This window comes from Cornus florida, unplaced genomic scaffold (genome assembly GCF_030987335.1).
Source record: "Cornus florida cultivar Cherokee Brave unplaced genomic scaffold, ASM3098733v1 CherokeeBrave_3.0.0_Hap2_Chr11, whole genome shotgun sequence".
Lineage (NCBI taxonomy): Eukaryota > Viridiplantae > Streptophyta > Magnoliopsida > Cornales > Cornaceae > Cornus > Cornus florida.
Window position 1 is genome coordinate 78532147 of NW_026775581.1, and position 20834 is coordinate 78552980.

Genomic DNA, 20834 nt, shown 5'->3' on the forward strand with positions numbered 1-20834 from the left:
TTCGTCCCCACCTCAAACACGCGCGGGTTTTCATTAATAAAAATCATTCCCGCCCAAATAAGATAAACGGTTTCCCAAAATTATTATAAACGGGACAGGGTGAAACGGGTACCCGTCCCGGTAGAACAAATTGCCATCCCTAATTGCACATGACTAAAATTTTAACAAAACAATGATCTCTATATATTTTTAAACTTACTTTTGTACCCAAAATATAAACATTAAAGGGTATTTTTCGAAATTTACCCTTATACCCTTATGATTTTCAAGCAGTGTCTTCACCAACACAAAAGTGGTCAAAATTAATCTTTAATCTCGTTACCTGTTCTCTCATCCTTACCGTGAACAATATGCAATTGCAATCGAGGACAGTTTGGTGAGAGTAACAAGATACAATTCTCTCTCTTGTAAGGTAAGAGAGAATCCTAGCAGGCGACACTCAGTGCTCGGTTTAGCCACGTCCCCCTTTCTCTTCTTATAATGCGCCGCGTCATGTTTAATACCGACCAAAGCCGAGTATGAATTTGTACGGACTTTACCTGTCTGCTTTCAAAGACTTGACGCTTGGTCTGTTTGATCCGATCATCGGAACCCTAATACTCTTTCCTTCACCCCGATCTCACCTTCAATTCTAGAGAGAGAATAAGAGTCTTGTTGAGAGAAAGTTGCTTAGAGAAAATAAGTGATTTTTAGAGATAAGAGTGAGATGGATCAAACGATGCAGAGACATAGTCCTCCGAAGCACAGACACGACGGGACTTCGCCATTGCCTCTAGGGATGGATTGGAGTCCTCCGCCTCGGAAATGGGTTTGTTTTCTCTTTGATCATTGTTGAATTCTGATGAATTTGAGAATCTCTTTTGCAATTTGTTTGATTTTGAACTATAAGGAGCTTGGAAATCGAGGTCATTGATCGCTTGACTAAGTTTTTGATTTGTTCGTTGAAATTCAAAAAGATTATATGTGGATTTCGGATGAACTTGAATTTCTTTTGCATGTTTCTCGATCTTTTACTGGGTTTGTGATTGAGTTCATTGATAACTTGTGTCTGGGCAATCGGAATTTAGTTCGTTCTTAATTGTTTGATCAATTTTCCGTGTGATATTGAAAATTGAGTTTTAGGGCTCATGGAATTTTAACTGCTTCTATACAATTCAGTGCCTATACATTGAATAATTTGAATTGCTTGAGCTCGGAAAGTATAATTCTGAATGGATCTAGTAGGCCACATTTTTTTTCCTAGTTGGTACTCGCACATAAGTCTCTTCTGAGAATTGAACCCCTGACCTTCCTTTGGGAGGTAAGAGGCCGATACCGCTAGGCCACTGTTGGTAGACCACATTAAGTTACTTTAATCTTGACTTGATCATACCTTGATTTTGGAAAGTTCAAGTTGAGAGTTTGTCTCTCCATTAGTTCAGAAATCAGCTCCATAGGCTGCCACATGGCATCCCCCTATCATTATAGCAATCTCTCCCGCTCTCATGAACAATTTTCATCCACCGTTCCCTTTCTTCTTCGTGTCTTCCATTTTCTTAATAAATATGCCTCCCTCTCTCTCTCTGATGATCAATGATGTCCTAGTTAACAGGTCGAGTACAAGTTAGGCCAAGTGCTGGGAATTGGTTATTTTTTGTTATTAGTATTTCTCCCACTTCTATGTTTGTTTTGCGAACAAACTTCATTTATTTATTCATTATATATAATGATTTTCTATATAATCATTTGTAAATGTGTAAACAATACTTGTTGTAGTAACTTCAAGACTATTAGGTTAATTCTTCTGGGAAAATGCTAGAGAACTTGGTTGATTGCTGAACTAGTACTCACCCATGTCAAAATTTCAAATTGAGAACTTACAAGATGCCAGAAAATTTGCTTCCTTTACATATATGTTTCTTCACCAGCTCTATAAATTGTAAATTGTTGATATCATAAGCCATAGTAAAATGAAGCCTAGAAGTCAAAATAAGGGGAAAAACAAAAAAAGTTCACTGCTAAAGCACAGCTCAAACAGCGACTTATTACACTAGGGTGAGTAACAAATTGCTAAATTAGATTAAACAATTTCCATTACATTAATGTGTCAAAGTTAGGGAGAATTTTGATGTAAAGTCACTGTTTTAGCATACTGGCAAGGAATTCTGGCATGGCAGCTTGAGAGGGGTGGTTAATAGCTGATTCTTATTGCTTGTAAAAAAAAAAAAAGGTACTTTTTTTAACCTGACTCAAATATAAAAATGATCTAGAAGAACTGAAAACACTGTTTTCTTGGACCAAGACAAATTATTGATTGGAGTGGGGCCTAAAGCATTAGTTTTGGTTTTCAAAGAACGTTTTCCCTCAACAAGAATCTGCTACTGCTCAAGTCTTGCAAGCATGTTGACATTATAAGAGAAAAATGATGAATGGTGAGGTAAGGAGGAGAAGAGTATGAATGCAAAGAATTATAGCTCTTCAATATATTGAACCAGAAATGTCTTCCCTTGTACATTTACTTTCTTGTTGCATAGGCTTATTGCCCAACAGTAAACTACCAATGGTACATTACTTAATATGCACATATGGTTGGAACCAAAGTAACAATAGGCCACTAGAAGTATTTTGTAAATGTATAGTCTACATTTAGCTATCCTGACTATATCTATATGAATTTCACTAGTGCTCTACAAAGATATTGACAAAATTAAATAAACAAGAGAATATGTACTCCTAAACTGAAACACTGCTGATAAGAATACTGTTTCTTTTATGATAAGTGTGGCTGCAAGCTTACTTGTCAAGAAAAGAGATAAAGTCAAGCTATGAGCATGTTCAAACCTAAAGGACTTTCTAGTGCTACAATTTTCACCATGTGTACTATGGGTCCATGGATTTAAGTAGTTGTGGGTTCATTCAACTGGATTCGTAGTTCAACCAGGTTTGAAGTTAATTTGTGAGCAAGGAGAAAATCTTTGCCTATGAAATTTTCTTAAAGTGTTAAAGATATGGGGTATAAAGAATAACACAGCATATACAAATATATCTCCTTAAAATTTGTTTAGAAAGTAAATGATGGGCAAGAAAATCAAAAGAGAGTTGTTGAATTGACTGATACACCCTCACTAAGTGACGGCATGCCATTTTATTCATCTCTCTAAATCTTCCCCTAGCCTCTTCTGAAGCCACATTTGTCTTTATCACTTCCAGTTCTTAAGGCAATCTTCTGAATTTAATTCAGAAAAGGAATTATTTATAGTTACATGCATCAGCATCTACAGATAGTGAACCACGGTTTTTATTGGACCATCCCTTATATCATATGTGTAAAGTAGAATGGAGTGCCATTCTACTTTATCATGTTTCAACTGCATGTTTCTAGAGTGCAGGTTGATCGAAGCTACCTTGGAATAGCAAGCATCTGCTTTTCTTTAATTCATTTGTAACTTTGAGTATTATATGAATTTTTTGTCATTATCACGATAGATTGTTTATTGAGTTTTCCAGTTTGGTTTCCCTTAAATTTCATTGTGGGGATCTTTGCAATATTTATTTGGAGACCTCATTCTAAAGGAAATTAAACAGAGGACCTTACTTGTTTCCTTGACTGAGTTCTCTTTTGTAAGATGGCTAGTGCTCTAGGTGGCTAATTGCTGATTTTCATTCTGAATAATGTTATTTGAATGACCAAATAGCTGAACCTTTTTTTCTAAATTTTCTTTAAAGTTATCATTCTCTCTATCGAGGTTTTGATTTAGTTTTTGTTGACTGTGTAGAATGGGCGGGACACTGTTTGGCCACATGATCCTCACACAGGATGGAGTTACTGTGTCACTATTCCAGCCTGGGTTGTCCGACCCAAAACAAGAGATTCAGATCCTGTCGTGGTATTCAAATTGAATGACTCCTCAGTCCTTATCTATGTTAAGGGTTAGCTGTTGTTTTAGTACCATCATTTGGGATCTGACATAATTATGTATTGATTTCACTTGCAAGATATGGATGTGGGCATATATTTTTTTATGTTACTTATCATTTCTGAGTAGTTGGTTACTTATTTTTTGTTTTACTGAATCTAAACTAACATGGCTTCATTTTCTAGAAATATAACAATATTAGATGAATATAACCATTTTTTACCATGTTATTGTAATGGCATTAAGGGCATCATGTTGCCTTGTCCAAAAAAAATCATGTTGCCTTGTCCAATTTAACATGCTTATTACCAGTTGATAGCTATCTATTACCAGTTTATTCATTTCGGCGTTTTGAGTAAAAATAATACTTCTAATTCTGTTTATTTTGTACCAGTAAATGATGTATACATATCTTCTTCTGTTACTTCTTTTCCTGTTTTGCATACCGATGACAATATGTGGATATTATCTAGGAGCAGGAGACTTTGTCTTCTGTCCTATGCTAAGGGGATGTTTTAGTTGTTATTATCATTTATCTGAGAAATTTCATGCTTTGAATTTAGCAGGGTTGAGTCTTTTGTATACATTAGTGACAGGTTTCTTTTAAAGTATATGGGACGTATAGGAAAGACAATTTACCATCCAAACCATGCATTAGTGCACGCATGATCTCTGGCCCACCTGTATCTTGCATACTTTAGTTGCATGGAGATGAAGTCAGTATATCTAATTGCCATTTCTGGGCAAAATGTGGCTACCCTTTTAAGAATGTCCAAAATAGTCTTAATTGCTAGCTTTTAAGAATACCAAAAGTATTTTCAATTGATTAGTTTGCTTTCATTTTTACTTTTCATTCTGGAATTCATGGGATGTTGATAACAAGAATGTAAAGCTATACTTGGTGGAGTTGACAACTTTTAGTTTCAACCCAACTCATTTATGTGCATTTATTTCTGGTTATACTACAGCAGTTGTAAGTATGTTTAATTTTAACACTATTAAGGGACAGTTTTACAGGGTTCAGGTTGGCATACAATCACCAGAAGGGATCACAACTACACGAGGACTTTTAAGAAGATTTAATGATTTCTTGAAATTATTTGCTGCTGTAAGGCTGATTCTCTTCGTACAAGTATTAATCATTTATTTTTTTTTGAATATAATTGGCAGTTGACCACCAATGTGGTAACTTTCTTTGTTCTCTGGACATTGATTGAGTGAACAAGCTTGTTATTTATCTTGTTAAATGGCAGACTGCTCCCAGGACATGCTCATACTGTTATCCTCTTTTGCAGCTTAAGAAAGCATTTCCCAGAAAGAATGTCCCACCGGCTCCACCTAAAGGACTCTTGCGTATGAAAAGCAGGGAACTTTTGGAAGAGGTAGTCACTGTATTACTTATCCTGTATTAATTGACCTGTAGGATGGCATCTTGCTGCTACAGAACTTATATATATATATATATATAAAATTAATGATTCTGTTCCTTTATGTAGCACTATGTTACTTTTCTTGTGAAGGAGTCACAAAGTATTATGAGATTGCTTGATGTTTGCAACCATAATCATCGTGCATGATTTTAACATAATCTCCAACTATATCAGGATAAAGGTGTAAAATATAATAATAGCGATAAAATTTCATTGAAACGCACACGTCACTTACTTAATTGGCTATGAATTTGGATCTTGTTTCTGCACTGAACTCTGGAAAGCCTTATCTCAATTATTACGATTGGTTGCTAAATTACTTTACCATTTTGCCCTGTTCGTGCCATGTTGTATTATACTAACAGTTTGACATGTATCATCTCACAACCTTTACCTATATCTTTTCTTATCTTCACTTGGATCTGTAACAGTTCCAATGTGAACCATCTTACTTTTTCTACTAGCTCAGTCATTAGTCTTCCACATTTTGATCCACCTCTTCACTGTTGTATTTATTCCTAATCAGTCCCTTGTGTGCCACTTATCTATCTCTACTTCCTTGCTTGGTTGCATCTACTCTGCACAGTCAACCAACCACCCCCCCCCCCCCCCCCCCCCCCCCCTCCCTTCCTCTCGATTTGGGTTGTTATGTAATTCTGTTACAAAATTCTCACTTAAATTTGATAAGTGCAAGTCAATTATAGAACACTAGAAATCGATCTATCTCACTTTACAATCTAATTTAATGAGCACCACTCCTTTATTCTCTCCCCCTCTTTTTGGTAATTGAACATATAAAACTGTTGTTTTTAGACATCATCTGGTCATTAAATTTTAAAGGTTTGGCTAATGAATGTCGTAGCTAAACAATCTTAGCAACAGGGGTAGCCATGTCAAGGGTTTCAGCATTAGATCAAGAGACGATGCCTTGCTCCTAAGTCTTCCAAGGAAGGAGAGAGCCTCCAAGAAAACACAGGAGTCAATGATAGAATGTGGATTAGTGATATCTATAGCCTAGAATCTGATTAAGCCCGGAGCTAACAGTAACAAGAAGATGGTAGTAGCAATGCAGTGAGGTATCTTGCCACTGAAATGATCAATCCGTTAAGATGGCAGCGTAATGGATGGCGGACCAATAACTACTTGACTAATCATGTGAATAACAGTGATATACACAAGAGTACCAACCAATTGGCAATTGACGGTACAGAGTAGCATCAAGAAGCGGCTCATTACCATCAGAATGAAACTTTACATAAAGCTATCTGGAGCGAGAGTAGAACAAGTGTCTGTTATACTTGATTGAGAAATAAAATTAACGATATACTTCCGCTGATAAGCAGATCGCCACATGGATTTTAAGAAAACTCAACGCCCAAAAATAGACAGGACAGTCAAGATTCTTCAACACCCAAAAATAGCAAGGACAGTCAAGATTCTTCATATAAAACCACAACTGCAAGTGCTTCTGAGTAGACTGAATGTGAGAAGGATAAATATTTACTGAAAAAAAGTAAGAAGGATAATATCCCATGGTATTCATTTTATCAACATATAATATAACAGCACTATAGTACGTTAAAAATTTGAAGGGTGAAGAATCATAGCACAGGTTCTGTTCATTACACTTGAAACTGTTGACAAAATCACTAAATTTCTTGAACTAGGCATGTGGATGTTGTGATTGTAGATAGCCTAATGAAGACAACAAAATGTTGAGAATTATGAGGAGGACTGATGTGGTTGCATGCCTTCCTCACGAGGATCACCATGAAGAAAAGCATTTTTTACATCATCTTGATAAATTGGCTGGTGACAACTGACAAGTAGAAGCCACAGTAGTAATAAGATGAGGAGTAGTCATCTTGAAACAGCACAAGTCTAATCAATCCCATGTTCTTGGGTAAAGCCATTAGCTGCTAGTCAAGCCTTATAACGCTCCAAGGAACCATTTCCCTAGCCTTGATTTCATAGACTCATCTAATAGAATTTTTGCATTTAAGAAAAAGAACAAGATCACAAATACTAATGTGCCAATCCTGCCAAGGAGAAATCTCAGAGACCTCACAGTAACTTCAAGACTTCTGCCCTTTGGAAGCATGAACACTTACAAGAAAAGACTAGCTAGAATAATGAAATGTTTAAGGTAGTGAAATCAAGCCTATGGCGTGAATGCTTCTCAGAAAGAGTGTTCTGATACCTTTTAGTTACTGTCAAGAATTGTCTGTGTACCTGGGACTCCGATGGTGAGCCAGGACCTGACTAGGCGCATCTTGAGGCATATCCATGCTTGTCTTTGCTAACTGTTTACTACGGTGATGCACTTGAGCGATCAGAGGCTGAGGAAGTAAAGATAGTTCACTTAAATGAGTTGATGGAGCTAAGTCAATCAAAAGAATCTTAATTGTAGGAAGAGGCACAATGCCACAAAAAATGAGACTATCAATACTGAAGGAAGAAGAGTAGGAGATGATTGTAGAGCATAAAAGGATGATGCTTAAAGAATGTAACATGAAGAGATATACAAAGGTCTTCTGGAATGGATAATAACACTGGTAATGATAAAGTTCAGGCCTTGTGAACATAAAACTGGTAGTGATTATGATCAGATCTAGTTTACTAAGAGCAGGTGTGAGAGTATGAAAACAGCAATTTCTGAAAAATTATGTGGTCCAAGTCATCTCAATAGCTTTTACATATATGCATTTGAAAATATTATCATTTTTAAGGGTACACCTATAGACACATGATATATTAACAAGTTTGCTATAAAAGACTGTTCTTGCCTCTCCCAAACTCTACATAACATTTTAATAAAAGAGTTTCCAGTGTTCCAAGAGAGGAGGGAGCACAGTTTCACTTAAAAAAAAGTAAGGAACTTATGATCTTATGTTTCGGAATCAGCATAGGTGATTCTTTTCTTCAAAGCACCTAGTATTTCTGTTCGCCCAAATCGTGATCAAAGACGAGTGCAGCTGAACTGTAAAGAGGGAAAGCAACATGGTCACAGATCTTGAGCCACTGGACATTGCAGTAGCAAATGCTAATCAGTTTTCTGTCCCTCTTGCAGACTTGCACATGCAATACAAATTAACTACAGTGTGCCTCGTCTCTAGCAAGTTGTCAATAGTCGAAATCATTCCCGAAAGCACTGTATATCCCGAAGATGCAATATTAATGTGGAGTTTTAGCATGCAAATTGCAGGCTGAAGGAAACCATGATGCTCCTATCCTTGGAGTACCCTATAGAAGGGTTTCACCTTGCATTTTGCCTCCTTCAACTCCACCCACTTCATGTAGGGATGGCAATGGGGTGCTTTTGGACGGGTGTACCCTCCCCCACCCTCATAACCGTTTAGAAACCCCCGCCCCGTCCCCACCCCAAAACCGCCTAAACGAGGGACCTTTCCACCCCATCCCCACCCCGTTTAACTTTTTTTACCCCTGCGGGCACCTTCCCCACCCGTTTAGTTCCAGAATTTCTCCTCCTTTTAAATTTTTTTCCTTAAATACAATTATATAACTATTGAAAAAAATCATAAAAAATGAGCAATCAATAATTTAACATAAAATTGAAGGGTACGAGTGTTCTTAGTTCGTAGGGCTCTGCCGCTCACTAGAACGGTTGAGAAAGTAGTGAATATGATTTAAAGTTTCTAGAGCTAACTATATCTACTAATAAAATAAGGGTAATTTAATAATTTACCTACCTAAACGGGGCGGGGTGGGGTTGGGTGACCTCCCCCGTCCCCGCCCCGAACCTGCGCGGGTTTTCATTAATAAAAATCATCCTCACCCATATAAGCTAAACGGTCCCCCAAAACCACTATAAATGGGGCGGGGTGGGGCGGGTACCCGTCCCCGCGGGGCAAATTGCCATCCCTATCTTCATGGCATCCTCCTCATCATAGTGTGGGAATATAACAATACCAAAGAAGGCCTCAATTCTTCCTACTCCCAATACTGTAATGGTATATGGAATCGAGTGTCCATCCACACCAAATTCCCAAAATAACCTGACTGGCAAGGCGTTACATTTAATTGTAATCCTGAAAATCCAGCAAGATCTCATGCAAGGGACCTTCTCCATAATAACTATCACGCAGGAACCTAATTTGTTGTCCACTCCCGACTAGGGATCTTGTACTCTTTAAGAAATCATAATATCCTTAGTACACCAGTTGCCTCTCACGCTCGTATTTCCTTTCCAGCATTCTTATCCATGAGTTGTTCCTCTTGTCTCCAATGCACAAGCCTCTTTCCTTCATTGGAGAACAAATCATCTTGCAGTCAACCAGGTGTATTTCAACTCATCCCTTCCAACTCTCCGCAGGAAGTCCTGAAGCTTCTCTAGTATATTCGCAATAGAAGCTGGGACAGAAAGAAGAGAAAGTATGTTGGAAGGCTGGACAAAGTGTTTTTTAATTAGGGTAAAGCCACCACCATAGATAAATTCTGCATCTTGTAACCCATCAATCATCTCTAATCATTGTACAATTGGATTCCTCACCTTAATGGTCTTGAATGAACCCAAAGGGAGACCCAAATAAGAAGCAAGAAAAGTTCCCACTCTCTTTCTCAAATGCCTATCAACCTATCAACTGTTAACAATTAACACCCACCAAAATCAGCCGAACTTTTTCGTGTCGATTTTCAAGGTATGCATTTGTCTCTGCTTAGAGACAAATGTACTTTGAAGTAATTTAGCTTATCTCGTTGTCAAGTATTTTTGGTGATCTGATCCGCTTCACAACACCATCATATCTGCAAATAATAAGTGAGCCTTAGGCACCACCAAGGTTGATTCGTAATAACCCTAATTTGAAATCCTCCTGCAAACAATGGCCCTCTCCATTGTACTACCGAATGCCTCAATCACCATAATGAAGAGAATGGGTCTTCTGTCTAAGCTATTTTGAGATACCAAAGAAGCCAGTTTGAGTTTAATTGATGAGAATGAAGAATTTCATCGTCAAGATATAGAAACGAATTAAATGTCCCCACCTCAGCTCTCTTTCATCATCAGGTGAAGGCCTCCATCATGATAAAGAGAAAAGGATAGAATGGCTCTTCTTGCTTAATCCTTTTCTCGTTACTGAAGAAACCAGCTGGAGTGCCCTTGATGCGAAGAAAGAATTTCAGTGTCGAAATTCAAAAGTCACTCCATTGTCTCCAATTCCATGTAAGTCCCTTCTTCATGATATACATAAGTAATCTTCCACAGTCATGGTCATAAGCTGGACTCTAGTTTTAAATCTGGACTCTTCTTTTTTCCTAGATACTCTTAATTTTGGGTTATCAAATTGCTCACGATTCATAATCAGCTTGCCTAGTAATCTGGCCATGTGGTTTTTGGGCAAACTGAGCAGGGTTCATGTCCACATTGTCCAGTCCTAGTGGGGATCATCATAGGTTAAATTTCTCTGTGAACCATCTAACATATTTATTGACTTGCCTGATTATGATATATATGGCCTGGTGGACTGTGTGTATGACCTGAGCCTAGTTTCATGTGAGCATTGTCTAGGCAAAAATAATTTATTGGAACTGGTCTAAATCACCTTATACTGGTTGACTTTTTGAATATTTTAGAAATACCTAGCCTGGGTGAACTATTTTGGTTAATTTGCATTAAGATATCTTTTTGTAAGCTACTATCTAGACCGTTAAGCCCAACTAGATGAGTTAGAAGATTAGGGGTGACAATTTGTGTTTTTGTGTTGTATTGTGTTATGTCATGATATGGGTATTCATATTCTGTTATATAGGTCGAGACAAACACGACATTATTATTTTTCATGTCAAGGAATCTTGACATGAACGCGACACAATTATTAAACAGCTTATGTGACACTATCCGCATAAGCTGTTTAATAAAGGGGTCAAGACTTAACACGACAAGACATATATAATTAAAATTTCATACTACTAGGGTCATTTCTAACATGCACAACATATTTAGTTAAGTGGGTCATATCTAACATGAATAAAGAACGTTTAGTTAAACGGGTCTAATCTGGTTATAAACGGGTTGGCGGGTCAAACACAACACGTTTAATTAGCTTTTCAATTCGGGTCAACACGATTACGACACAAACACAATTAAGCCAAAGTCAAATCCACTTATTCTGTCTTGTGTTAGCATGTTGTGTCAAGTATTGCCACCCCTATTAAATTCAAGAGCTGTTAACAAGTCAACAATTTACCAACAAAGGTAGTTGCCATGGGAGTTTGGGTGGTTTGTTAATTATAGTGGAAATTTCTGGTAAGAAGACTATAAATTTGCGAGAGAAATGCCTCATCTGAGTTTTTTAAATGCTAGCACATGATTATACTCGTAGTGATAAATCATCGTTGAATGTCTGTTCCTTCCTATTCAAAATGGAAGTTGATGTGCTACATCATTTTACTTTGGAGTGGATTTGCTCCAATTTTAGACTGCCCAAAAGCCAATCAAGTGAAGGCTTGTTTCAGACACAACAATGAAAATGAGCTGACTAGTTAGCAAAGACAAGCATGGATTTTTTTTTTTTTTTTTTTTAAGTCTACTTTCTTGTCATAAAGTTTTCACAGGAGTTGGAGGAAACGCTCACTTAGAGGGCCTTTGGTTAATATAGTTTCTTATTTGTATCATAGAGATTCTGAGCAAGATTTACTTCCATACTAGGTAAGTTAAAGTAATTGGTGGAAGTTTGTAGAAAATGTAAAATCATGTGTGAGTCTCGCACATATGTTTGACATGAGGTGGTATTATTTGTTCTCATTACATTAAATGAATCTTTCAGGTAACTAAATCTCCACTGTTGCAGTTTTGTATGGATGATTAAGATTCACAAAAGGCTTAATTTTGTTGCAGAGACGGTGCTCTTTGGAAGAGTGGACGGCAAAATTACTATCAGATATTGAATTGTCTAGAAGTGTTGCAGTGGCATCCTTCCTTGAACTGGAAGCTGCTGCTAGGTCCTGTATGTCTCATTTTGCTGCCCTATGCTTGCTTTTGAAAATTGTTTATCACTTAATCTAAATGGATTATTTGATAGAATATAGATCATGCTAAAATATCAAATTGTATTTAAGGTTTCTTCAATAGTTAATTTAGAGTTTTAACATTTGATTCCACACTATAATTCTTATCAGCATTCCAAAATGAAAACCAGAACATTTCAGAAGCGAATACTTCCATCAATAGCACAAATTCTTCTGTTCAAGTTCATCCCAGTTCAAGTTTATCCATGGTTGCTGGTAGTACATCACTCACATCGGATTATGGTAGTGATACTGCTTATGAACCATCTGATATTGGAACAGCAAGCCTTGGTCGGGATAACAATTCTGAAGTTGGTACTGAAGATTTGTCACTGGATGAAGATTTGACTAGCCCAATAGAAAAGTTTATGAAGTATGGCATGTCCAATATTGATGAAGGCTTGTTTATGGGACAGGCGATTTTAGAGGAGCTTGAAGGTTTTCCTAGGCATAAATTGCATGCCAGAGAGATTAACAGTGTTATAAGGAATAATATTGATAATGGAGATTCTAAAGCTTCTTATCTTGCTGGGAACAGGATGGGACTTCTGTCTGAGTCAGAGCATGGAAAGGTAATTGGTCATGCTCGCAAGCTCTCAACTGAGAGTGTCGGAAGTGACATAAGTTCTTTAAGAGGTAGTGAATCATCAAATTTGGGGTTTCCTAACTCACTTGGTGATGGCCTTCTCGACCTTCCTGGAGGTGCTGAGGTTTCTAGAACTGTGGATGTTCTTAGCAACGCAGAATCACATTTTTCAAGTGATGCACAATTACTTCTTCCATCGGATCAGCGCCATAATATGAACAAGCTTCTTGTGGCCATGCAGCGGAGACTGGTCACGGCAAAAACGGACATGGAGGATCTTGTATCAAGATTACATCAAGAAATAGCTGTAAAAGACTACCTCACGACAAAGGTATGCCAGATTATATTCACCATGCTCTACCATATATTGTTGTGTCAAACTGAATGTAATAGAATCCATTAGAGTATATTAATTATGATAGAGTCCATTAAACTACTCTATTTGATGGAATCTACCATCAGAGACCATCATTTCAGGTGACAGTAATGACTGTTGTAATGTTAACAGTCATGGTGGAAATACCATGGTGTAACGTAACAGGTGTTGAATATTTTTTGCCCTACCTGCTCCTAGTAAAATGTAATGGTAAAAATGTTCATCTCAAATCTCATAAATTTGGGTTTAATTATTTTTCATGAACTTTTTGATTAACAAAAATTATTTAATATGGTTTGTGAGTTTTATAGTAAATTTAAATTTAGCGCCTACTTATTTTTACATCTCGTTACTTTAATAGCCATAAATGCACTTAAGCATGAAAATATAGTAGTAATATTTTTTCAATAAAGCATGCTTGATCAGCATTCTAGTTTTAATGTTGCATAAACCTGTGGAAAGGGGTGTAGATTGATAGATTTGGAACGAGACCTACGTACAATCACTTAAGAATTTAGATATCATATCAAACAATTAATAAATTTAGGTAAGACTAACTAAATGAAGCAAAAAATAAAGTGAAAATAGGAAAATAAAAGCTCAAAATTTATTGATTGAATGAAATGTATCAAGCTATTGATCCAAGTTCTTAGTTTCAAGATTATGAATTGCTTGTTGTGGAAAGTAAATCTATGTGTATGTGTTTTTAGATAGAATAGGAACTGAATTTTTTTAGGGGAAAAAAGAAAAAAATGAATTTGAAGAGAGTGCTCTTCGTGCTTATGGTTTCTCTTGATTGTTATTGCACAAGAAGCCATTACGATGTTATTACAGTCTGCTACAAACTGTTATGCCACTGCTGTGGTCATTATGGTCTTGAAAATAATGACAGAATCCTGGTGTTACCATTATGTAATGGTCATTACATACACCAATGACCATTACTTTAAACCCTGAATAATATGCGGATATGGTTTCTGTCCAACAAATGCAGTGTAACGGGCATTACTTAATGGTATCTGAAAACTCGATTGTGAAATTTTTTTCAGACCTTGCACGCCATCTGACTTGGGTGTGTCACTATGGACTCGAAAGACACTCAGACGAGACTTGGCCTAGTTACTAGGAACTTTGGACGAGTCTGATGTGATTCTTATTTACCATCAATATATCGGTGTTCATCGGACTTAGAACCAAGTTGTAACTTGACGGATATGTAGAACAATGGGATAGACACATGGACAAAATTTTACATGTGCGCATGCTGGCAAGATCTTCATATATTTTTTAATCAGACCACTAATAAGTAGTTGTAGGGGATTCAAAGAAAATTCCCATTACCAAAGAAACAGATCCATCACTAAATAGGAAACGTTTGGAGACTATTTTAAACATGAAAAGCAGGGAATAAAACACCCAAACTATTACCTACTGAAAAACATATTTGCAATATTTCCTTTTTTCTCAGGTGCTCAGTATCTACTTTTTTAGCGTTGTTAAAATTTCGATCTGGATCCTTCGGTCCTGCGGTCTTACGATCCAAAAATACAGAATTTAGGAGGGTCTAATCCTAGTGGAATTGCTATAAAATTTTGAGATCCCAAAATAACTCCCTATTATAAAGATATTACTTTTTAACCTTAAAATAATGTTGTTAGTATTGTTGTTATCATCATTATTGTTATTTTAGTAGTGTGTGCTGTTTCATTTTCATTTTATTAATGTTGTTTTGCTATACTATGCAATGGTCCCAAAAAAAAAAAAAAAAACTGTACTTCATTCCTTAAATTTTGTTCATCCTCTCTTGAAAATTAGTAAGTTTGATTGAGGCTAATGTATATTTTAGTTACATAAATCTTAACGCTCATTTTTGTTCTTTCCTCCGTATGTTACGCACTCTGGTATAGAACTTATTTCTGACCAAGTGGCTTGGATATTTTAAAATAGAACTTCTTTTCTTGCATTTATGAGTCGTAATATATAATGATTCTTCAACTTCTTGTTAATGGTTATTAATGATTTTCCAATTTTTTTTTTTTTTTTTTCACAAACTCTTTTAATGCTAATTGTTAATGGTTATTAATGATGAATTTGTGTAGGAAAATTAAAGTTCCCCCCCCAAAATTTTTAATAAAATTCCCTTTTTCTGGTTATTTAATTTTCCTGTTTAAATGAACCTTTTTGGTCTTGCTTTAAAAAATTTAAATCTAATAAAAATATGTTAATTATTATTGTAATCCTTGCTAGCTATAACATATATATTATAACTCTGTTTATATGCATAAATCCTTACATGTATATTCGTACACATATATAATTATATGTATATGCATATTATTTGTTATTTTACATATATAATTATATGTATATGCATTTTTTTTTTTAATGAATTAAAGAGAGAAGAAAATGAATGCTTGACACTTGACAACCTCATTTATCTGTTGTCAACTATTCTTCTCATATCATTTATAGATATGCTCTTAAAACATATACATTAAAAATGAATTAGAAAAAACCCCCCCACACAACAACAAATGAATATTCCCTGCTCCGCCCCTGCTTGTATTTTCATCTAATGCTATAATGTGCTATTACGGAAAGTGCTATCTAAATCAAACATTTTTATTCTAACAATATTAATTTTTGTGAGGTTTAATGTGCTCCAAAATTATTTTCACTTACATGAGTTTTAGATTTGTCCATGTCTTATTTTTCTTAAGATACAAGTATTATTAGGTATTATATTTCCTATTCTGTAGAATCTCATGATCTCAATCTGATCCTTAGAGTGGATCCTGAAGACTCCCACAGCCTACATTAATCCAAAATTGTCTCCTAAGTATTGAGTTTCGACAACCTTGAATATCCATGATATATTGATATTTTATTTATTTGTGTGATCTTCACCCCTCCTCCTTTTGTTTTCAAAATATAGTGATACATACAGACTAGTAATTGTGATATATCTTTCATTGAATCATAGACAATCTTGGTCAACCCGTCAGAGAGTTGGGGTTTATGTTGTAACCACGAGTCCAAAGGGCACCTACTAAGAACGGTTCCTCGTTATGGGAAAAAGAAAAAGAAAAAATCTTGGTCATGTCAAACTTTTAAATCTGTCCACCCCTGGAATTATGAAACCATGCCTCAACTCCACCACCTGAGAAATACTTCATTGATTCTGTTGAAACCCTTTTATCCCAATTATAAACATACTAATTTTTTATTCATTCATGTGACATGAAAAATAATATTGATTTTTAAATTTTGCATCTTGCACCTACTTATTGACAATTTAAATCAAATTTCACATCATTTTTCTTTAATTTGATAAAGATATATGGTATATAAGGATCGTATGCCTGGGCAAGAGTACACAAAGGCCCCAAATTAGACCTAGAGACAGTGAATTAGTCTTAAGATCTATTAAACTACTTAATACTGAAATTTTACCCGACTTAAAAACTTAAATTCAAGATGCAAAATAGGCATAGTGCAGAATTGTAAGAATGAAACATAAAAAACATCCACACAAAAGCACTAAACTGTTACGTGGAAAACCTCTTACAGTAAAACCATGGGACTTAATCTAGGTAGATCAAATTCACTAGTGAAAGGTCTGCAACTTAATGAGAAGAGGACTTACACTTCTATCTGTCACAACTGCTACAAAGGTGCTGATACTCTTGATCACTTGATGTGGTCATGTTCTTATGCACAGCAAGTGTGGAAGTGGTTTGCAGATCTATGCCACTGGAATGGTTTTCAGAATATTCACACCTTCTCGGATTTGGTGCATTTGGTGTTGCCATTCTCAACAGCAACAAAACTGAGATCCAAAGTTTATTGATGCATTCTCTTCAGCAGTCTGGAAATCTGGCATATTTGCTTTTTTCTTTCTCTTTTTTCTTTTTTCTTTTTATTTTTTTATAAATCTTCTCGATCTCTTTTGAGGGCTGTTCTTGCCCTCTTTCTTTGTATCTTGTACTATTTTTCAGTATCAATAAAGTCGGAAAATCCCCACATTCAGGGGAAAAAAACTAGGTTACTAACTTTAAACCCAAGAATCCCCTAGTTACCTCTGACCCAGAATCATGCCAGATGTTCTTCTCGAATTCTGCTACTACCAGTCAACAATCCCGCTCCTCACTTGATTCACTTTTCAATCCATGCGCTGATCTCCAAGACTAGTTAACACCCAAGTCTCTGTTGCTTTTGAAATTTGCTCATGACATTGATATCCTTGAATCTCTAGGATTATTGATTGTCAACACTCAACCCACACTCGTCATCTAAATGAATTGATAATGTATAAAAGAAACAAAATCAAGGAATTAATTTACCAGAAGGCACTCTCAATTACTTTATAATACCTGTTTATGCTCTATGGATGCTTGAAGATGCTAAGTTGTTTTTTCCTGAAAGCATAAGGTCTTTTCATAGATCTTGGAGGCTGAAAGAGATTAGGGTTGGCAGAGTGAAAGTTCTTTGTGCCCAAGTAACGAAGTCTAGTTCGATCTGCTGAACTTAGTTCAGTGGGCTTTGATTGATTGAACTCCTCTATCCTAGTTCAATTAGGAATTCTGAAACAATAAGCATTTTAAAACTTAATTTTAATGAAAAAAAATGCAAATTCAAAAATTACTATGTTTGGTGATATAAACACATATATTGGAACCCTAATTTTAGCGAGTGCATAAATTGAGGGTTGAATTTACCTCTTAATATCCTTGTTGAAGCTTTGAATTTTCTGTTGCCCTTGTAGTGAGGCAACTCCACTACTTTAACCAACTTTTGAACCCAAAATCAAAAGCTAAAAATAAAACGTACAGACTCTAGTTGTGTACAAAATCAGTCCACTTAAATCCTATTTACCTAAAGAGGAAAAAAAATCCTATTGACCTAACAAAGCATAACACTGAATATCATTGTCCTATGTTATCTAATTTTCATCCTCATATTTAGGATAAGTCGCTTGGATTCTGCAAAATTTTTTAATTAATTTTGAAATTTTGTCTTTATGCGAAACATGGTATCTGATTTGCCTTTGAATTGTCTACATATTCAAATTTTTTTTTGTGTAATGTCCTTACGGACGATCTAGAATCATGAAATTACACATTGATACTATATTATACTATGGCCATAACTGATTTTTTTTCTTTGTCCCTAAATAGAATTATAGTAATATAGATGGCCATAACTGATTTCTTCTGCCCAGGTGACGGATTTGGAAGTGGAACTTGAAACTACAAAACAGAAAAGTAAAGAAAACCTTCAGCAAGCTATTTTAATTGAAAGGGAAGGATTCACCCAGATGCAGTGGGATATGGAGGAACTTCGACGAAAGTCATTGGAAATGGAGTTGAAACTCAATTCTCAACAGGTTGTTTATCTTTTTGTTTATCCTGTTAGTGTGACTCCTCGGTCAAGTACTACGATGATTTTGTGATTGATGTTGAAACCTTACAGGATGCAAAGTTAGATACTGAGCCAGCAAAAGTATCCGTCATTCAGGAGAAAGATGCACTGCTGCAGGAGTTGGATGCTACTAGACAGCAGCTTCAGAACTTGTTGAAGCGACATGAAGAGTTAGAAGTGAAATCAAAAATGGATATTAAAGTCCTTGTTAAAGAGGTTAAATCTCTCAGAAGTTCTCAAGTACAATTGAAGCAGGAGCATAGTGAATCAATGAAAGAGAAGGCCGAGGCGGAGGTAAAAAATTACCTCCAAAGCATATGTTCATCATTGTCTTTCTATATCTCCTGTCACTTCTGGAAATATAAAAAAGTAATTCGAATTTTACTACTATTTAATTTCAAATCTATTCACATTCCATGGTAAAATTGCTTCACATTAGAAACTTGTGTGAGTGATATTAAGATTTTAACTTATCCTGTGTTCCTGAAATTTGTGGTGTACCTTCAGAGACTCCTTCAGCAGGAAAAAGAAAGAACCAAGCATGTGGAATCTGCTTGGAGGAAGCTGCTTCATGAATGTGCGGTTCTTCATAGTCGGCTTCAAGAGTGCAACAATTTCCTCACTGAAAATGAAGATAAACTAGTCATGGATTCTTCATCAGTATCAGATGCCTTGGATCTCCTAACAACGTCTGACAACCAGATTGGCGTCCTTCTTGCAGAGGTGATCTTTTGCCTCCTCTTTGTGTTTTTCATTTGTCACCTTTGATTTTTGTCGCTGCTTCTCATTACTTGACACACTTCTCCAGATTTATCTTTTGCAATGAAGATCCAATAGTTGCATTTTCTTTGTTAGGAAGTAGTCTATTTGAGATACTCAAAGTTTATATTCTCTCGTTTCCTTGTATCTTTATGCAATGGTCACGTAGCATTTGTGTTATGATTACACGATTTAGATACTGTGTGTTAACATTAAGTTGCACCAAATTCTGCAGAGTTATTTTCCCTTCTTATTTGAGTTTTGAGGCGTACTTGCCTTCTGAAATAGAGCGAGAAGACTCAAATTTTCAGGTATTTGCTTACATATGGGTTTTATTACTTCATAATATCGTGGATATAGTCATCAACTAAGAAGCACAGAGACTTCTGACTTCTAGGGAGTTGTGTATGTTAGAAACTGACACTTCACGGATGCTATTGGGCACGTGTCTGTTACATCTTAGACAGTTGGACATATCCATAATCTTTGTTTGAATTCGGAAAATGGCCAATATTTCTTGGTCACTCGGTAATGTGATAAATGAACCTTGAATGTTGGATATGAACTTTCTTTTAAGTGATGATTGTAAGAAAATTCAATTTAAAGGTGTTGAAGGATTTATATATTTAAGTTACGCCCTCTCTATGATTATTGTGAAAGTCTTGGCCATTCGGTTGAGGAGAGTCCTCAATGGGGTGATCTCGGACTCCCAGAATGCTTTTGTTGGAGGGCGTCAAATTCTGGACTCAGTTTTGATTGCGAATAAATGCATTGACGCAAGGGCAAGAAGTGGGATTCCGGGTATTGTGTGCAAACTGGATATCTAAAAGGCCTATGATCATGTTTGTTGGGATTTTTTGTTGTATTTGATGGAGATAATGGGTTTTGGGCTGAAGTGGAGGGCGTGGATTCTTTTCTGTATTTCAACTGCTCGTTTCTTGGTTTTAGTGAATGGATCCCCAGTTGGTTTCTTTGCCAGTTCTCTTGACTTGAGGTAGGGGGACCCTCTTTCCCCTTTCTTGTTTATCATTGTTATGGAGGCTTTTAGCCGACTGATGGGAAGGGCGGGACAGCTTGGGTTCATTCAGGGATTCCCAGTGGGCAGAGTTCCAAATCAGTTAGTCATCTCCCACTTGCTCTTTGCGGATGACACTATTGTCTTTTGTGATTCTAGCCTCCTTCAGTTGAGGTATTTACGGTGTGTGTTAGCCTACTTTCAAGTTGTTTTCGGGTTGAAGATTAACATTGGGAAAAGTGAGATTGTCCCTGTTGGTGAGGTGGAGGATGTTAAAGCTTTGGCTGATACTCTGGGGTGTGGTGTTAGCTCTCTCCCAATCTCC

General features: G+C 36.2%; 1 protein-coding gene across 4 annotated transcripts in view; it reads left to right on the forward strand.

Annotated features, from left to right (window-relative positions):
* The first annotated feature begins 366 nt into the window (after positions 1 to 366).
* The window catches only part of LOC132280787 (PX domain-containing protein EREL1-like), a 28328-nt gene continuing 7860 nt past the window's right edge, over positions 367 to 20834 (forward strand). Inside the window, exons 1-10 of one of the 4 annotated variants that reach the window (XM_059782542.1) lie at positions 367 to 808; positions 3756 to 3866; positions 4906 to 5004; positions 5192 to 5278; positions 12183 to 12291; positions 12464 to 13269; positions 18536 to 18700; positions 18787 to 19029; positions 19243 to 19458; positions 19730 to 19805. In XM_059782542.1, coding sequence (XP_059638525.1) covers positions 707 to 808; positions 3756 to 3866; positions 4906 to 5004; positions 5192 to 5278; positions 12183 to 12291; positions 12464 to 13269; positions 18536 to 18700; positions 18787 to 19029; positions 19243 to 19458; positions 19730 to 19759 — 1968 coding nt within the window. In that variant the 5' untranslated portion in view covers positions 367 to 706 and the 3' untranslated portion in view covers positions 19760 to 19805. Of the gene's footprint in view, positions 809 to 3755; positions 3910 to 4905; positions 5005 to 5191; positions 5279 to 12182; positions 12292 to 12463; positions 13270 to 18535; positions 18701 to 18786; positions 19030 to 19242; positions 19459 to 19729; positions 19806 to 20834 lie in introns of those variants that run through there. The other 3 variants (XM_059782539.1, XM_059782540.1, XM_059782541.1) reach the window with 3 other exon arrangements.